The 16,433-nt window shown below is 48.2% G+C and overlaps 1 protein-coding gene across 1 annotated transcript in view; it reads left to right on the forward strand.

Moving 5' to 3' along the window:
- The first annotated feature begins 13,948 nt into the window (after nt 1–13,948).
- Nucleotides 13,949–16,433, forward strand: part of SPTB (spectrin beta, erythrocytic) — a 67,202-nt gene continuing 64,717 nt past the window's right edge. Inside the window, exon 1 of the mRNA XM_060098045.1 lies at nt 13,949–14,102. Within this exon, the coding sequence (XP_059954028.1) occupies nt 13,955–14,102 (148 nt within the window). The 5' untranslated portion in view covers nt 13,949–13,954. The remainder of the gene's footprint in view (nt 14,103–16,433) is intronic.

A 16,433-nucleotide genomic window follows, 5' to 3' on the forward strand; every position in this document is an offset into this window, starting at 1 on the left:
TTATTAGACTTTCAAATTCTTTCATCAGTGTTTTGTAGTTTTCAGCCTACTGTTCTTGCACATATTTTGTTCTATTTATATCTAAATATTTCATGAGTTTTGCAGGGGGTGCTTTGTTCAATAAAAAATTGTTGAATTAATGAATAAACAGGGCCAACCTACTTGTGAATGCTTGTCTTGATTCTGTAGTCAGATACAGGGTACTAGAATAGTGTTGGAAAATTCATCACAGTCCTTGGTTATGGTCAGGCCAGCAGTGAGGCTAAGAGGTCTGAGTGGAACTCTAGAAGGCAGGAAATAAGGCCTCATTCTGCACCCTTCTTGACACGTTCTTTAACTTTGGACCGTTCCTTCTCCCACCCAGTGTTTACCTCCTAGCACAGGTTGTACATTAAGTTAAGGCTATACTTTTCAAGGGCTCTCTAGGCAAAGTTGGCTTTCCCTGTAGGTGCCATACACAGTTCCCTCCCTCACACAATTTGAACATGCTGAGTAACCTGTCTGACCAACCATTTCTCACTTATTTGTCTGGTTTGGCTCCTACACTGTCTCTTTCATATCCATCCTTTGAATAAGGTGATTTCTGTAAGGTGCTTATTAAGATGTGTTCCCTGGGAGAGATACTCTGCCCCCTGGGAAAGTAGATACATCTGTTTCGTCCAATTAACATGTACTGCAATTGAGTCCCTACCATGTGCAGAGACCTCTGAGGTGAAAATGGCATCCTTCCCTTTGAGGAGTTGACTATGATAGGGAATTAGGTTGTCAAAGTCAATTTTGTTTTGAAGTAGGGATGGAAGTAGGTCTGAAGGAGGAGTTCCACTTGGGTCATTCAACTCAGGAACCTGGCATCAAGGGAGGTTGAGAGAGCTTGGATGCTTGAGGCAGGGGTGAAAGGGAAAGACATTTGCAGAAAGGGCAATGGGGTAATGACAATAGACTCCTTCTACTGTGTACTTTCCTTTTTGCTGTGAGAGTGTGTGTATTGAGCAGACCCACAAACTTGATACTAAGAAATACTGCATTTTCTTTGTAAATAACTATACCTTGAGGTTATAGGGTACTCTATGGTTTATACATCATTTTCATATAGCTTCCTATAATCTGTACAACAGCTTTATGTGGTAAGTGGTGGGTGTGTTGATTTCGGTATCCTAACTGCTCTAATAAGGAACTGTAAAATAAATTTTATTTCTGGCTCACATCATAGATGAGTCAATGGGTATAAATTGAGGGGGAGACTTTGTTCCCCACAGTCATCCAGGAAATCAGGTTCCTCTCATCTTGGCCCTTTAGGTCCTAGGAGTTTAGGGGAAAGAATGAGGAATTATGGGGAAGATTTTTATGGCTAAGGCCTCGAAGTGGTGTCCCTTGTGCTCATTCAATCACACAGCCACACCTAACCATAGGGGTGACTGGAAGATGCCTCCAAGCTGCGTGTAGAAAGAGTAGAATTTGGGCATTGGTAGGCCCTATCCTGTGCCGTGGAAGCACAGGGTATTTCCCTCATTTTACAGGTGGAGAAACTGAGGTACAGAGTGGTTGAGTGACTTATAGAAGAGCACACGACCACTAAGTTAAGTACAGGAGTTAGGATTTCAACCCAGGTCTGCTGTTTTGATAGAACAGGGACAATAATACTAATAGCAGTAATTACAGTGATAATATCTAATAGTTTGTGAGTATAGGTGTGTGTTAAACGGGGCACTGTATATAACGCTCTTAGTAAATTCCAGGTTCCCTTCCTAGCCTTGGGCTTTGCTCACAGTTGTGTAAAGAGCCAAGTCTTTTTCCTGAGGACCGTGGGAGGCAGAGTGACTGCATGAGCCAGCAGCTGGTGCGTCCCCATCAGCAGAGTCCAGGGAAGGAGGCTGAAACGGATTCTAGTGGCCGAGAGGTGCTCTCTGAGCAGACTGGGAGGTTGTGCACAGGAGGACTGGCTCTGCCAAGCCTGGAAAGGCTGCACTTGCCTTTGCTGCGAGACTGGAGCCTTGCAGGCAGCTTCCTGTATGTGTCCACAGGACAGCCCCACTGCGCCAGGCTCATGCCCTGGCCAAAGGTGGGAAAATCCTCCAGCCAGTGCCCGTCCCCTCAGGAGTCCTTGTGGGCCTGAGCAACTTTTAAAAGATTAATTTTAACTGAATTATTTTAAAAGCTCTAACATGAATGAATACCGAATTGGCACCCATAACATATATTATTTATAGGTTCAACTTTTAAAATAGATCTCTTTGTGTAGCAGAGCTGTACAGATAGAAACCATTCTGTGACTGACGTTTCTGTGACACAAGAAAGAATATATGAAAGACTTCTCAGCTAAGTGGAGTGGGGCTTCCCTGTCTAGAAGAGTTCTGGGTGAGAACGGCTGCTTTCGTCAATGTTTCGAGTGAGAAAATTGAGGTGTGGGTTGAGTCGGAGCTGCTCTGAAAGGTTTCAAGATTAGATTGTAGGCGTTGGGCCCTGTTGCCACTGCCTGTTCTTTTGCCACCACAGTCCAGCAGAAGAGGAAGAGACAGTGGCGATGTGAGATTGAGGCACAAGGGCAAGAGTGACACTGTCAGGGCATCGATGACCAGCCTGCATCCACAGCACTCCTGCTACATGCCACGTTTCCAGCCCCTTCACCACCTTGACCTCCAAATTGGCCTCCAAATAGTGTGTCCTCTGCAGGAGCTGCTCTTGTCCTCTTCAGGGCAGTACTCTGCATTTCTCAGTTCTCACCCATTTGTTTAGTACTTTTTAATCCCCATTTCGTGTACCTGGCATTATGCTGGGCAATTGGGACAAAAAGAATGACTAAGGATGTCCCTGGCTTCAAGTAGCTTATGGTCTATTGGGAAAGACAGAAAAATAGATTATTCTCCTATATTGTGGCTAAGTGCTTTGAGGACAATGAGCACTGAGTGTGATGGGAGCCTGGAAGAAGTGCTCCCACTTCCCACTGCTGCAGGGGATGGGGGTGGAGATGGGGAGCTTTCTCGAAGAAAGCAAAGGCTAAGATGAGTTCTGAAGGATAAGAAATTATTCTGAAAAAGAGGGAGTGTGTTCCAGGCTTAGGGAATAGCATGTGCAAAGTGCGTGTCCAGAGAGAGCTGGGGACCTGAATAGAGTTCGTTATGGCTGGAAAGTAGGGTTGCGGAAGTAGAGGGGGTTGGATAGAATAGTGTTCAGGTAGGGGATAGATCACAAAGGGCTTCGACTCTGATTTATGATGGGTTTTAAACTTTCTTCTGAGATAGAGAGGAGCTATTAAAGTATGGAAGTGACCTCATATTTATATTCTAAGATGACCTTTCTGGCCACAGTGTAGAGGATAAGTCAGGATGGTAGGCAAAAGAGCAAATATGGGTACAAAGAAATCAGCAGGAAACCACTAGACTTGAGATGACAGTGGTGAGAAGTGAAGGGGAGCAGTGGAGACAGAGAAGAATGGAGATTTGAGGGACATCGAGGGGACTGAGTTGATGAGATACTGGGTTCTATCACCTCAGGTTTGGGTTTGGGCCATTGGGATATTGGTGGACTAGGAACATGGCAGGAAGGACTGGGACTGGGTTGGTGATAGAGTCAACTGGGAATAATGCTGAGTGTGTGAGGCCTGTGGGTCTTCCAGGTGGATGTTCAGAAGGCAGTTGGATGTGATGGATGGGCATTGCAGAGAGGTCATGCAAGGTGAAGTTCACGAAGTCATTCATGCGAGGTGGTCATTCAGGTCATGGGAGTGCAGGAGATTGTCTAAAAAGGGCGAGTAGACAGAGGAAGAATGGAAGGGGCCCACGACAGAACTCTGGGGAACATCACCATTCAAGGGACAAGTAGAGGAAGAGTAGCCCCCAGAGCAGGCCAAGGAGAAAGGCCAGAGAGTTAAAGGAGAACAAGGAGCATGTCCTGGAAGACAAAGGAAGTGGTTTCAGGAAATTTTGGAATGGCTAACAGAGCTTAAGGCTTCTGAGGAGTCAAGATAAGACCTGAAAAGCATCTATTGTTTTAAGGAACAAGGAAGGGAGGTGTCAGTGAATAGCTTCAAGAATAGCTTCATGAACTAATAGGGAAGCCAGCTTTCAGTGCAGTAAGGAGTGAGTTGTTATGGGATGAGGAAGTTCTCATGAATATAGTTAAATACACTGTCTCTATTTTTACTTTAGGAGCAGAGGCCTCATCATACCTCTCAGTTCATCGTCATAATTTTCTAGGCAGGGCACCTCCCCTGGTTGGTTGGTTGGTTTCCTTTTATCTCCATTTCCCTTTTCCATTTCCCTATGTCCACCTAGAGACAACCATTTTCATGTGTTGAAGAGTTTTTCTTTTGTTTATATCCTTATAATATGTATACTGTTTTATGTGCATATGTTTTGAAATTATTCAGTGGTGTGTTATAGATCTCATTCTGTTTCCTTATTTTATCCACTATTTTTTAAGATCCTCCAATGCTGCCATGTGTCCTCCATGTGTACATTCACCACATTTTACTGTCCATTCCCCAGCGATGGACACACAGGTTATCTTCACCTCCCCACCACCACAGTCAATGCTGCAGTGAACTTCCTTGCATATGTCCCTTTTTTGACCTGTGTTAAGAATTTCTTTGGTCTGTATGCCTAGGAACAGGGTTGTAGATACATAACCTGCCTGAGAACTGCAGACTGCCTTCCAGAATGGCTGGGCCACTCCACACTCCCACCAGTAGTACTCAAGTTATCTGTGCTACACACCACCATCTACACCTCATGTTATCCAGCTTGTTTGCCTCTGGTGTCTGCTTATTTTTTTTTAACATATTTATTGGAGTATAATTGCTTTACAATGGTGTGTTAGTTTCTGCTTCATAACAAAGTGAATCAGTTATACATATACATATGTTCCCATATCTCTTCCCTCTTGTGTCTCCCTCCCTCCCACCTTCCCTATCCCACCCCTGGTGTCTCCTTATTTTAATCAGCATTTCTTGGTTAGCTAATGAACTTGAGTATCTCTTTTTAGGGTCTTAGCCTTTTGGATTTCCTCTTCTGTAAATCACCTGTTCTTATTCTTGGTAACTTTGTCAAGAAATTTGGCTTTGAAAGGGAGGAAAGAAAGGATGGAAAGGAGGAGTTTTACTTAAGATGAGAAAGACTTGAACATATTAAAATGAAGATGGAAGGGAGAAAAAGCTAAAGATTCATCTTCTTCCCAGGATTGGAAGGATGGCCAGAAGGAAGGATAGTGAGGATCTGGCCTCACCCAGCAATAAAAATGAGACTGGGGGAGGGAGCAGGACTGAGGAGGGAGAGTCGTTGCACAGATCATCAGCAGCTTTCCCTGAGCCCACCGTGACTTACCCCTCCACTTGCTGGTCATAGAAGCAGTGGAGGATCCATGGAGTTGAATAGGAGGGGTAAGGTGACCTCCTTCCTATTCTAGGAAAATGTTATATTGTGTTTCTAAACGTTTGAAAGTTATATTTGTTTTAAATTGCAAGGAGAGGTGCCTAAATTTCAGGATACGGGATGTGGCACAAATAAAGTTGTAGAGGCACATGGTACAAAGGTGGGGGGTGCAGGACACGTGGACCCTCTTGGTTGGAGCAGAGATGGCATAAGAGAGAGTATGAGCTCAGCACCAACTGGTGTAGGACCCTGGATTAGACAATGCGTTAGAGAGTTGCTGAAAGCTATAGAGTAGAGACGAGTCATTATGAGGAGGGCTGTGTAGGATGGATTGAAGAGGCCCAAAACAGACAAAGTTGGACCATTACCCAAGTCCAGGCGGGAAACAGTAAGGGCCTGGAGTGAAGTGGAAGCCTTAGAACATAAAAGAGCGATGGATGGAAGACACTTTACAGAGGCTTAATGACTGGCCGTGGTGAGGAATCAATATTGAATAAGTGCTCAATACACATAAGTGGGCTATGTGAATGAGTACTGCATGGATCAAGGAATAAGGTGGGATAGAGGCTCCAGAGTTTGAGCTTAGGTCTCTTGGAGGAGGAGAATATTTACTGAGCACCTCTATGTCCCAAGCACATTGCTAGGCACTGGAATACAATAATGAATAAGACAGGCTTGCAGCTGCCTGCAAGGAACCTCTACAGTCTAGGCAGGGAGAGGCAAAAACAAAAGTAAACGAACAGATGTATGAATAATTGCAATTATGATGAGGGCTATGAAGGGGTCAAGCAAAGTGCCCAGACTGAGGATGACAAAGGACTTAGCTTAGATGTAGTACTTGGGGAGGACTTCCACAGGATGTGATACCTAAGAGGAGACCTGAGGAAGGAGGAGGAGCCAGACATGCAAAGATGCTCCAGGAAGTGTTCCAGGCCAAGGGCACAGTGTGCACAAGAGCCGGGGTAGGGTGGGGAGGGGGCGGCCTGGGGTGTGGATGCCTGTTGAGAACTGAAAGGAGACTTGCAGGATGCATGTAGGGCATGTGGTGAGGGATGAGCTTGGACTAGGAGGAAGAAGCCAGACCATACTAGGTGCTAGGGCCATGGTAACATAACCTCAAAGCCATGTTCACACCTAACATAATTGACTATAATTCCTGGTCATTATCCACTACTGAGTCTATAATTCAGATACCCCTGGTTGTCTAAAAAATGTGTTTTGGTGTTGTTTGATTCAAATTCCAAACAAAATACATGTTACATTCGCTATTATATCTCCTAAGTCTCTTTTCATCTACAGCAGTCCCCACCCTCTGCCTCTTTTTCAGTCTGTTTGTTTTAATGCTGTTAACTTGTTGAAGAAGTGGAGTCGATTGTCTGCAAAATGACCCGCCTTCTGGGTCTGCCTCTTTGCTTCCTCATGTTGTCATTTAACTTGTCTATCAATCTCCTATAATTCCTGTAAATGGGAAATTAGCTGTACAGACTTGATCAGATTGAGGTTCAACTTTTTTGGCAAGAATGTCATAGGTGGGCTTCCCTGGTGGCTCAGTGGTTGAGAGTCCGCTTGCCGATGCAGGGGACGCGGGTTCGTGCCCCGGTCCGGGAAGATCCCACATGCTGCGGAGCAGCTGGGCCCGTGAGCCATGGCCGCTGAGCCTGCGCATCCGGAGCCTGTGCTCCGCAACGGGAGAGGCCACAACAGTGAGAGGCCCGCATACCACAAAAAAAAAAAAAAAAAGAATGTCGTGGGCCATGATATCCTTCATATTGCATCGTATCTGGAGACACACAGTATTTCATTTTCTTATTCTTTGTGATGCTAAAACTTATCAGTGAATTCAGGTGTTGGGAACTTGATTCCATTGTATAATTCTCCATCAATCTGTTATCTAATGGTTTTATTTTTTGATTATGTTTTCTGAATCAATTGTTTCATGAGAAATATCTCACCTTTTATTTCAAATTAATTATTTCAACCTATTCTTTTTTTAGAATTTATTTTATTGAAGTATAGTTGATTTTACAATGTTGTATTAGTTTCTGGTGTACAGCAAATTGATTCAATTATGCATATATATATATATATATATTCTTTTTCATATTCTTTTCCATTATGGTTTATTACAGGATATTGAATACAGTTCTCTGTGCTATACAGTAGGACCTTGTTGTTTATCTATTTTATATATAGTAGTTTGTATTTGCTAATCCCAAACTCTTAATTTACCCCTCCCCCACCCCTTTCCCCTTTGATAACCATAAGTTTTTTTTCTATGTCAGTGAGTCTATTTCTGTTTTGTAGATAAGTTCATTTGGGTCATATTTTAGACTCCATATATAAGTGATATCATATATTTGTCTTTCTCTGTCTAACACTTCACTTAGCATGATAATCTCTAGGTCCATCCATGTTGCTGCAAATGGCATTATTTCATTCTTTTTTATGGCTGGGTAGTATTCCATTGTATATATGTAACACATCTTCTTTATCCATTCTTCTGTCGATGGACATTTAGGCTGTTTCCATGCCTTGGCTATTGTGAATAGTGCATGCATCTTTTTGAATTATAGGTTTGTCCGGATATATGCCCAGGAGTGGGATTGCTGGATCATATGGCAACTCTATTTTTAGTATTTTGAGGAACTTCCATACTGTTCTCCATAGTGGCTGCACCAATTTACATTCCCAGCAGCAGTGTAGGAAGATTCCCTTTTCTCCACACCCTCTCCAGCATTTGTTATTTGTAGACTTTTTAATGATGGCCATTCTGACTGGTGTGAGGTGATAACTCATTGTAGTTTTGATTTGCATTTCTCTAATAATTAGCAATGTTGAGCATCTTTTCATGCACCTGTTGGCCATCTGTATGTCTTCTTTGGAGAAATGTCTATTTAGGTATTTTGTCCATTTTTTGATTGGGTTGTTTGTTTTTTTGTTGTTGAGTTGTATGAGCTGTTTGTATATTTTGAAAATTAAGCCCTTGTCAGTTGCACCATTTGCAAATATTTTCTCCCAGTCCATAGGTATTTCAGCCTATTCTTGACCACTTTGAATGTTGAGGCCACACTACCTCCCTGTGCAGTTTTCATCAGAGAAGAGAGGTAACTGTGGGTGTTCTAGAAAAGTCTTCTTGGAAGAACAGAAATTGGGCATTCAGCTTTTCAATTCAACTATCGTAGAATTACTACTTATTTTGGGGGAGGAGGCCAGCGACTATCTTGAAAAAAATGAGTTGGGAGGGATAAGAAGTAGGACTGCGTTGTAATAGCTTTCTGTACGTGTAGCTATGGAGCCCAAGAATCCCAATAGAAGATAATCTTTGAAAATTACGTATATTAAGAGGACCATCTCTCCCCTCTCTTTTAATCATTCCCAGTGGACATTTGCCTCTGTGTTGGACGTGAGGTGCTGATAGGTGGTGTTAAGATAGAGGGCTGATGGGCCAATCCCTATATCAGAGCTGAGCAGCACCTGTTCCCCATTCAAATCCCTGTAAGAACTGTCGGGGCCATGATCCCTCCCCTCCTCCCCCATCCAAGCAGCTGCAGCATGACCAAAGCCATTTCTTAGTAGGAGATTTTTTCCATGATGAGGGCAGATGAGTTGTGACATGTGGGCCTGAAGTCCCTGCCTGGTGACAGAAACTGGAGCAGAAGGATTAAAATGACCAAACAGCAGTGGACTAGAATGACCAGGATGTTGCAGATGTACGGGCATCCTTGATGGTGGCAACCATGGATAGGAATCTTGAGACTTTAAGAACCCCCAAACCACACCCTCCTAATGATGGACGGGAAGCCAGGCTGGGTCAGAATGGGAACGGTAGAGTGTGGGAAAGCAGAGTGTGCTCTGGGGAGAGGCAGCAGCTTGGCCCAGGCACTGCTGGTGATGTCCATCTGCTGGAAAGTTCACCCACAGGTGGTATGCTTGCCCGGACCTCATTGTCACCCTATGGTCCTGAAGCTCCCCTACTCTGCTGTGCTGGGAGCCGTGTGCTCAGCCTTAGCCGTAATGAGGCTGAGCCGTGATTTCTAGGTGGAGACGTCTGCTAGACGGATGGAGGTGCCAGGTTGGAGATGGGGGATGGGAAGGAAGTTGGGGCTGGCTATAGATTTAGAATACCCTGCACTGGGCAGCTCACTGGTTCTCCTGCTGTTTTAGTGAGTGTTTATGTATTTAACTATTCTTTAAGGTGTTTGTGAATATGCAATGAGATTATGATCAAAGGGATTAGAAGAATGTTCTGTTTTGGTCAAAGCATTGGCAGAAAATTTCCAGGGAAACTTTAGGATTTAATCTTTTGACCTGGGTTGCCATAGTACCAAAACGTGTTACAAGCAGGTTTGGGGTAGCATAAAGGGGCAGAACAAAATAGGAAGCAAGTGAGGGGGTCAAACCTTACAACTAAAGAGAAAATAAAGATAGAGAAGGTCTAAATTCTCTGTTTAAGGAAGACTGTATTTAAGCTATTGCAGTAGCCTGCACCAGTGACCCTGCTAAGGAAACAGCATCAGCCTCTATTTCCCCCATGTCTCACTCCCGGACTTTGTTGCTGCTCATGTTTGTGTGGCACAGGAAAGAGGGGATAGGGTTGGGAGGGAAAGAAAAGAACATCCATCCTGTGCTGCTCAGCGCTGTGGGAAGGGCTGAAGTGAGCTCTACCTGGGGCTCTGGCAGCACCCTGCAGGTGGGGAAAGGAGCTGCTACGGCAGCCACCTCCTGGGTTCCTACCCGCCCTGGGAATTAACTGAGCATAGCACGTGGGCTTGAAATTCCGAGGCCTAACACCTGATCTCAGAAGCAGACGGGTGCCTGGGCACATGAGCGAAGGGCAGAGCTGTGGGTTGCATCAGTGATGTTGTGAAATCCATTTCCCAGGCAGGCGCTCCTGCTGCAAGTGAGTGCGCTGTGCGATCCCATGAGCTTTTCAGTACTGAGCTGTGGGCAAGTCTTCTAGGGACCCATGCCACTCAAAGTGTAACCTGGGGTCAGGGGGCGGCAGAAGCTCGCTGTGTGAGGCTGAGCCTCGGACTGTGCTTTTGGAGACGGGCCTGCCCCGCTGCTGAGCAGGCAGGTTGATGGACAGGGAAGGTGGGCTCTCCTGGGCACGGAGTCCCACAGACCACAGAAGACCCACCTACAGTCTGATGAGGGTCTGGTGGGTGGCGAGAAGGGCTTCTGGGGGGCTTCAGGGTGAACTGGGGAGTAAATGGACATGGAACTACTTCTTATACCTTTTTTCCTGGGTGGGCTGGCAGGGAAGGGAGGTGAAATTTGGGGTCTATTTTTAGCCATGGAATTGCTGTCTGCCATACTCATGGAGGGCCAGTCTGGCTGCACAGATGACTTATATCCTTAAAAACGTGACTGAATCACCTTGGCTCCAAGTTCCCCTCCAATATCAACTTAAATGTCATTTCCATGACCCCCCCTTTTGGTTAGGTGTCCCCACCATGTGTCCCCAGTCTATGCTGTTCTTTTCAGTCATGGTGGTTTCTTTATTGCCATGCCTTTGAAGGGCCGTTGTGACAGTTATGGGTGACCCTGGGTTGAATTTGGTTTTAGGCATATTTTGTTTTGTTTTGTTTACCTGGAATAACCATCTGTAGCTTTCCTGTTTTCTTATTTTCTTCTCTTCTGTCTCTCACACCTGATTCTCCCCTTGCCGCTGAGCACACTGGCCCAGCCCCCAGCCCCTTGGCCCTGATGGGATGCCATCTGGGCAGGCTGCTGGGGTGGGCATGGCTGGGGGAGGGGGCAGGAGGAAGAGGGCCTCTCTTTAGTTTCTGAATCTCTTTCCTTGGTGTTTGTCCTCAGGGACCTGACTCTTCTAAAAAAAAAAAAAAAAAAGAAAGAAAGAGAAAACACCTTGCGTTGTGTGTTTAGACGCGCACATGTGTTTTTTTCACGTTCGGGCAGAGCCGCTGCCCGGCTGCAGCCTCCTCCGAGCTGCAGTCGCAGGCGGCACGGGCGGTTTTAAGCAGGGTGACTTGCTGTCGAGTGGCTGCTCTTCTGCTGCCGGGGCCATCAGTCTTGTCTTGAACGCCCGGTCCTGCTGGTCTGCCCGCTCAGGCTCATCTTTCTGGGGCAGACTTATTTACGGAGCCGCGGCAAAGGTAATCTCACTCCCTGGGCCCCGCGGCCTGGGCCCCTCTCAGCCACGCTTAAAAATAGCCTGAGACGAGAAGGAGAGCCAGGGTCTGGTTACCTCCTGCACGCACGATCTGATCTCACCTCGCCTTCTGCATCTGGCAGCTCGGCCCTGCTCAGGGGCCAGCGGTCAGCCTGTCAGCCCCTCCCCACTCACAGCTCCAAGCTGGTGGTGGTTTCCCTTAAGGGAAGTAGGGAAGGGCGTGGTGGAGGGGGGAGGGCCCTCCCAGCCACCTCTGCGGGGCCAGCCGAGTGGGACATCTCAGCCCTGGAAGCAGCGCGTCTGTGCAAGACGACAGGCTGTCAGAAGGGACGAGGGTGTGCTGGATCCCAGGCCTGGAATCACGGCGGGTACCCGGTGGGGTGATGGCTGGCTCCCCTGCCTTCATCATCCCTCCCCCCATCCCTCCCCCAGCCCACCCCCTGCCCGCCGCATGAGTAGCAAACACCTTGGCCAAGCCCTGGAAGCCCGGGAATGCCCTCTGTCCCCGTGTGCCATGTTCTTTCCCCACCTGCTTTCATAAAGTGGCCTCTTCCCAGTTTGGCCTCTTCCCGGCCGCAGCAGTAATTCCCGAGATGACCTTGGGGAGGCCTCATCCTAGGAGGCCTTGGTTTCCTCCCTTATGCAGTTAGGGTGGATAATTCTGGCTCCTCCTGTCTTACCTCAAAGGCCTGCGGTGGGATTGATTAATCAGATGGGGGAAAAAGAGCCTGAAGTGATTCTGTCTGAAAACTAAGGGCTCTGGCGCTGCAGTCACGCTTGGATTGGTGAACGGGCTTCACTTCTTCCTCAAGCGTGTGCCTGCTTGGGTGGCGCGTGTGTGTGCTGGACTGAGTGTGTGTGTGATGTGCATGTGTATGCACTCGCCCCGGGAGAGACTGGCTAACCTCACAGCTCACTCGCTGTCGACACTTGTCATTTGTCTGCCTCACAGCCTCCCCTACTCCCATCCCTTTTGTTCTCTTGGATAGGAAGGCTCTGGGCTCCCTGTTCTGTGTCAAGGACTTGATCTTGGAGTCCCGTAAGCTCCCTGGGGAGAGGACTGAAGGGCAGGTACAGGGGAGGAAGTGAAGACTGAAGGGAAGCCAGTCTTTTTCCAAAGGCCCTGGACATTCAGGACCCAGCCTGGCCTCTCTGGCCTCCTGTCCCGCTTTTCTCTCTGACCTTTCCCTCATCTCCAGTTATATCATAAGGTTCCTAAGTTTTACCATGCCCTTTCTTACCTTCAGAACAGTGCACCTGCTCTTTATTCCTCTTGTTTGGACCCATTCCTTTCCACCTATCCCTTTATAGGATGCCTCCAAGCTTCCTCTAGGAATCAGCTCAAAGTCTCCTTCCCCGGATACCCAGCCCCCTAGCACGCGTCCCTCACGCTCCCTCATCCTTTCCTAGTTGTGGCACAGCATCACACCTTATTGTAACTACTTCTTCAATCCTCTGTCTTGCTGCCAGAGTATAAGCTCCACAAGGACAGGGCCCTTCCTGTCTTACTCATAATTGCCTGGCACAGTGCCTGCCACCTCGTAGGGACTTGGCACATATTTGAAATAATCATGAATGAATGAGTATCGTGAATGAATGACGGGCAAGCGAGGAACCCAGTGCTCCCAATGCCCATGTTCATGGCACAGATGAACACACACAGCTCCGCTGTCGGTGGGATCCCCTCACCGCCCCACACCACCATCATGCCTGGGATGCGACGGGAGAGCTTGTCCAAGCGCCTGGGCGTACTTCAGAGAAGGCAGAGCCAAGGGCCCAGCTTTCTGAATGTTTGCTGCAGGGAAAGAACTCGGAGGGCTCTTGGGCAGGCACGGGGAGGACTTAACTTTCCCCAGTGCAGCTGCCGGGGCTGGTAGCACCAGTGCCATCTTAAAGCTCATGCTCTCCTCTCTCCCCACGGATTCATGTTTGAGTCAGGCTCAGCCAACTCCCAGCTTCTCCCCTCTCCTGCCCTGTCCCCACCTCCCTGCCAGGTTGGGTCTGGCCCCAGTCCACAGGATGGGGCTGCTATTCCCAGCTCGTCCATGCCAGCTTCTGGCTCCCAGGAGAGCCAGCCCCCTCGGTGGCCGCGGCAGTGGGATTGGAGGCAGCGGGCCTGCCTGCGACTGACGTCTCCACCTGCTGGCTGTCCTGACCCTTGCTGCATGCAGCTGTCCGTCCCCACCGCCACTGCCACCGTTACCGTTGCTGCTGCTGCTGCTGCATTATTTTATACCTGACAACCTGGAGACCCTGGGTAGGAAGCATGGCCAGGCAGAGGGCACCGTGTGCTGCTCCCACAAGGATCTACTCCTGTTGGATGCTCCAAATAAGTTTCCCCTGAGACAAAGTCCAAGGGGGTGGGCACTAACCCTCTGACTATGTTGCTGTCCGCCCCCAGGGACCCTTCCATGAAGACTGAGGCAGGCGTAGCTGCTGAGAGCCTGCTGACATGACATCGGCCACGGAGTTTGAAAACGTGGGCAACCAGCCACCGTACAGCCGGATCAATGCCCGCTGGGATGCCCCGGACGATGAGCTGGATAATGACAACAGCTCAGCCAGGCTCTTTGAGAGGTCCCGGATCAAGGCCTTGGCAGGTACTCTTTGGGGCCGTGGCGGTTAGGGGAGCCGCTCGCCTAATCCCGAGGTTCACTACCCTTCCCACCTGTGGTGAATCCTCTGTGTGCGTTGGCATGAGCCCTAGCACGGCGGTGATGGAGACATGGCTGCGTGGCTCAGAGGCCAGCGCCCCTCGGGAGGGAGCACAGATCAGGCAACCTCTCCTCCACATGTCCCCCACTTCCTCCCAGGTGTGAGGTGCTGCCAGGTGGGCCCTTGGCCTCAACATCTGTCCTGAATGACCTGTGTCCGAAGTCAGAAGTAAAAGAAGGTCTGGGCAAAGGAGTGTGTGAGGGGCGGGACAGCCGGGCAGAGGTGCGTGGACCTCATTATGTACCTCGATCCCCCGCCTGGTCCTGGATAGAGGAACTGTCGTCATCTTCTCTGTGGCCCCGAAAGGAAAGGGTGATTTGATAGGAAACTGAGAACAGATAACGTCTTCCCCACACTGCCTCAGAAAGGAGGATTTTCTGGACTAAACCTCTTATCAAACTGGAATTAGATTTTTAAAAAAATTAATTTATTGATTTTTGGCTGCGTTGGGTCTTCGTTGCTGCACGCAGGCTTTCTCTACTTGCGGCGAGCGGGGGCTATTCTTCGTTGCGGGCTTCTCACTACAGTGGCTTCTCTTGTGGAGCGCAGGCTCTAGAGCGCAGGCTCAGTAGTTGTGGCGCAAGGGCTTAGTTGCTCCACGGCATGTGGGATCTTCCCGGACCAGGGTTCGAACCCGTGTCCCCTGCATTGGCAGGCGGATTCTTAACCACTGCGCCACTAGGGAAGTCCCTGGAATTAGATTTTTACTTAGCAGGTTCACAATAGATTTGTGTGTGTGTGTGTGTCTGAGAGAGAGGGGGAGAGAGAGAGAGAGGGAGAGAGAGAGGGAATCTTTAATCTCTCGTGGAAATGGCTTCTCCTCCTCCTGCTGGCTGAGATCTGATTCTTGGGATTTTTCCCCCCTTCAACCCCTGTGACCATTGCCCCCATGGAGCCCTGCCCAGGGTAGCTATGTTCTGACCCTAAGTCCTTGACCAATAAAGAGAGTTTGGGTTACATGGGGTAGTGTATGGGTCTAAACTGGGAAAGGGGTGGATTCCTTCACCTGCTCCACCAGTGATCGGCCCAGAGCAGACTCGTTTCCCCCATCATTGATTGTTCCATCTTCTGCCTTGTTTGAAGGGCACAGCTTTCCCATAAGCACTCTCTGGGATGATCCTCCCACTGCCCCTCGCTCATGGCCCTCTCTGAGGTTCCTTCCACCTTCTCTCCCTCCACTCTGTTCCCAAGTGTCTGGGTCTCCAACTGACCTTGAGTCTGAGCAGGTCCCCTCTGAAGCTGTGATGACATTTCACCTCTGGGTTTCCCATCCCTGTAAAAGGGATCGGGTAGCTCATTCCCTTGTCACGGTGGAGAATCTTTTCAGGTCTCAGCCATCACCCTTTTGGTCCTTGCTCTTTGCAGGAAACTCCCTTTCTTCTTCCTTCATCTCCTCCTCACCATCCCTTACCCCACAAAATCCTTCCTTGGTTTTCCTAGGGGATGTATAATGGCACCAACCCCAATGTAATTTTAACCTCTTTAAATAACCAAACTTGGAACCCTTGCCTTTGCCAGTCTGGTGACCTTCTTTGTGTCTCATGCTGGCTGGGTCTGGCTGCAGTGACCCTGGGATACAGCTGGAGGGAGAGCGATACTGTGTTCCATAAAGTTTGCCAAAGAACAGCTAGAGGAGTGGGGCTGTATTTTGTGTTTCACAGGTAACTTGTTTTTTAAGAAATCAAGGTAAATTCCATTTTAACAATTATCAATCACATTCCTACTATGTGTAAAGCTAAACTCCTACACAGACATGAAGGTGGAGAGGAGGGGAACACAGAGTTGGATTCAACATAGTATCTGTCTCTGAGGAGTTTATGATCTATTAGGGAAATGAACAATGTTCATAATTAATTAGCATGAGTAGAATTAGAGAAGAACTATGGGAAAGACACATAATTAAATAGCAGTGAGAGAACAAAGGGGGAGATGCAGGGAGCATCAGGGACTTGTCTATGGAAGAGGTGGCCCTGGGGCCGGGGATTGAAGGGTGTGTGTGGTCCTGACAGGCCGATGGGCTAAGAGTTGGTCCAGTTGGCCGGTCTGTGTGGTAGCCTGGCCTGATGGATGCGCAGCCGGGGAAACTGGTGGAACTGGGTTGAGCAGGAAAGGGCCTCCATCAGCCTTGCCTGCTCCTCACTATGAGTGTGCATCTCATCTATAAAAGCATCTGAAAGCCCCCCAGAGCGTAGAGTTGCAAGTAAACATGCAAGTTT

Source organism: Mesoplodon densirostris, chromosome 4 (assembly GCF_025265405.1).
Source record: "Mesoplodon densirostris isolate mMesDen1 chromosome 4, mMesDen1 primary haplotype, whole genome shotgun sequence".
Lineage (NCBI taxonomy): Eukaryota > Metazoa > Chordata > Mammalia > Artiodactyla > Ziphiidae > Mesoplodon > Mesoplodon densirostris.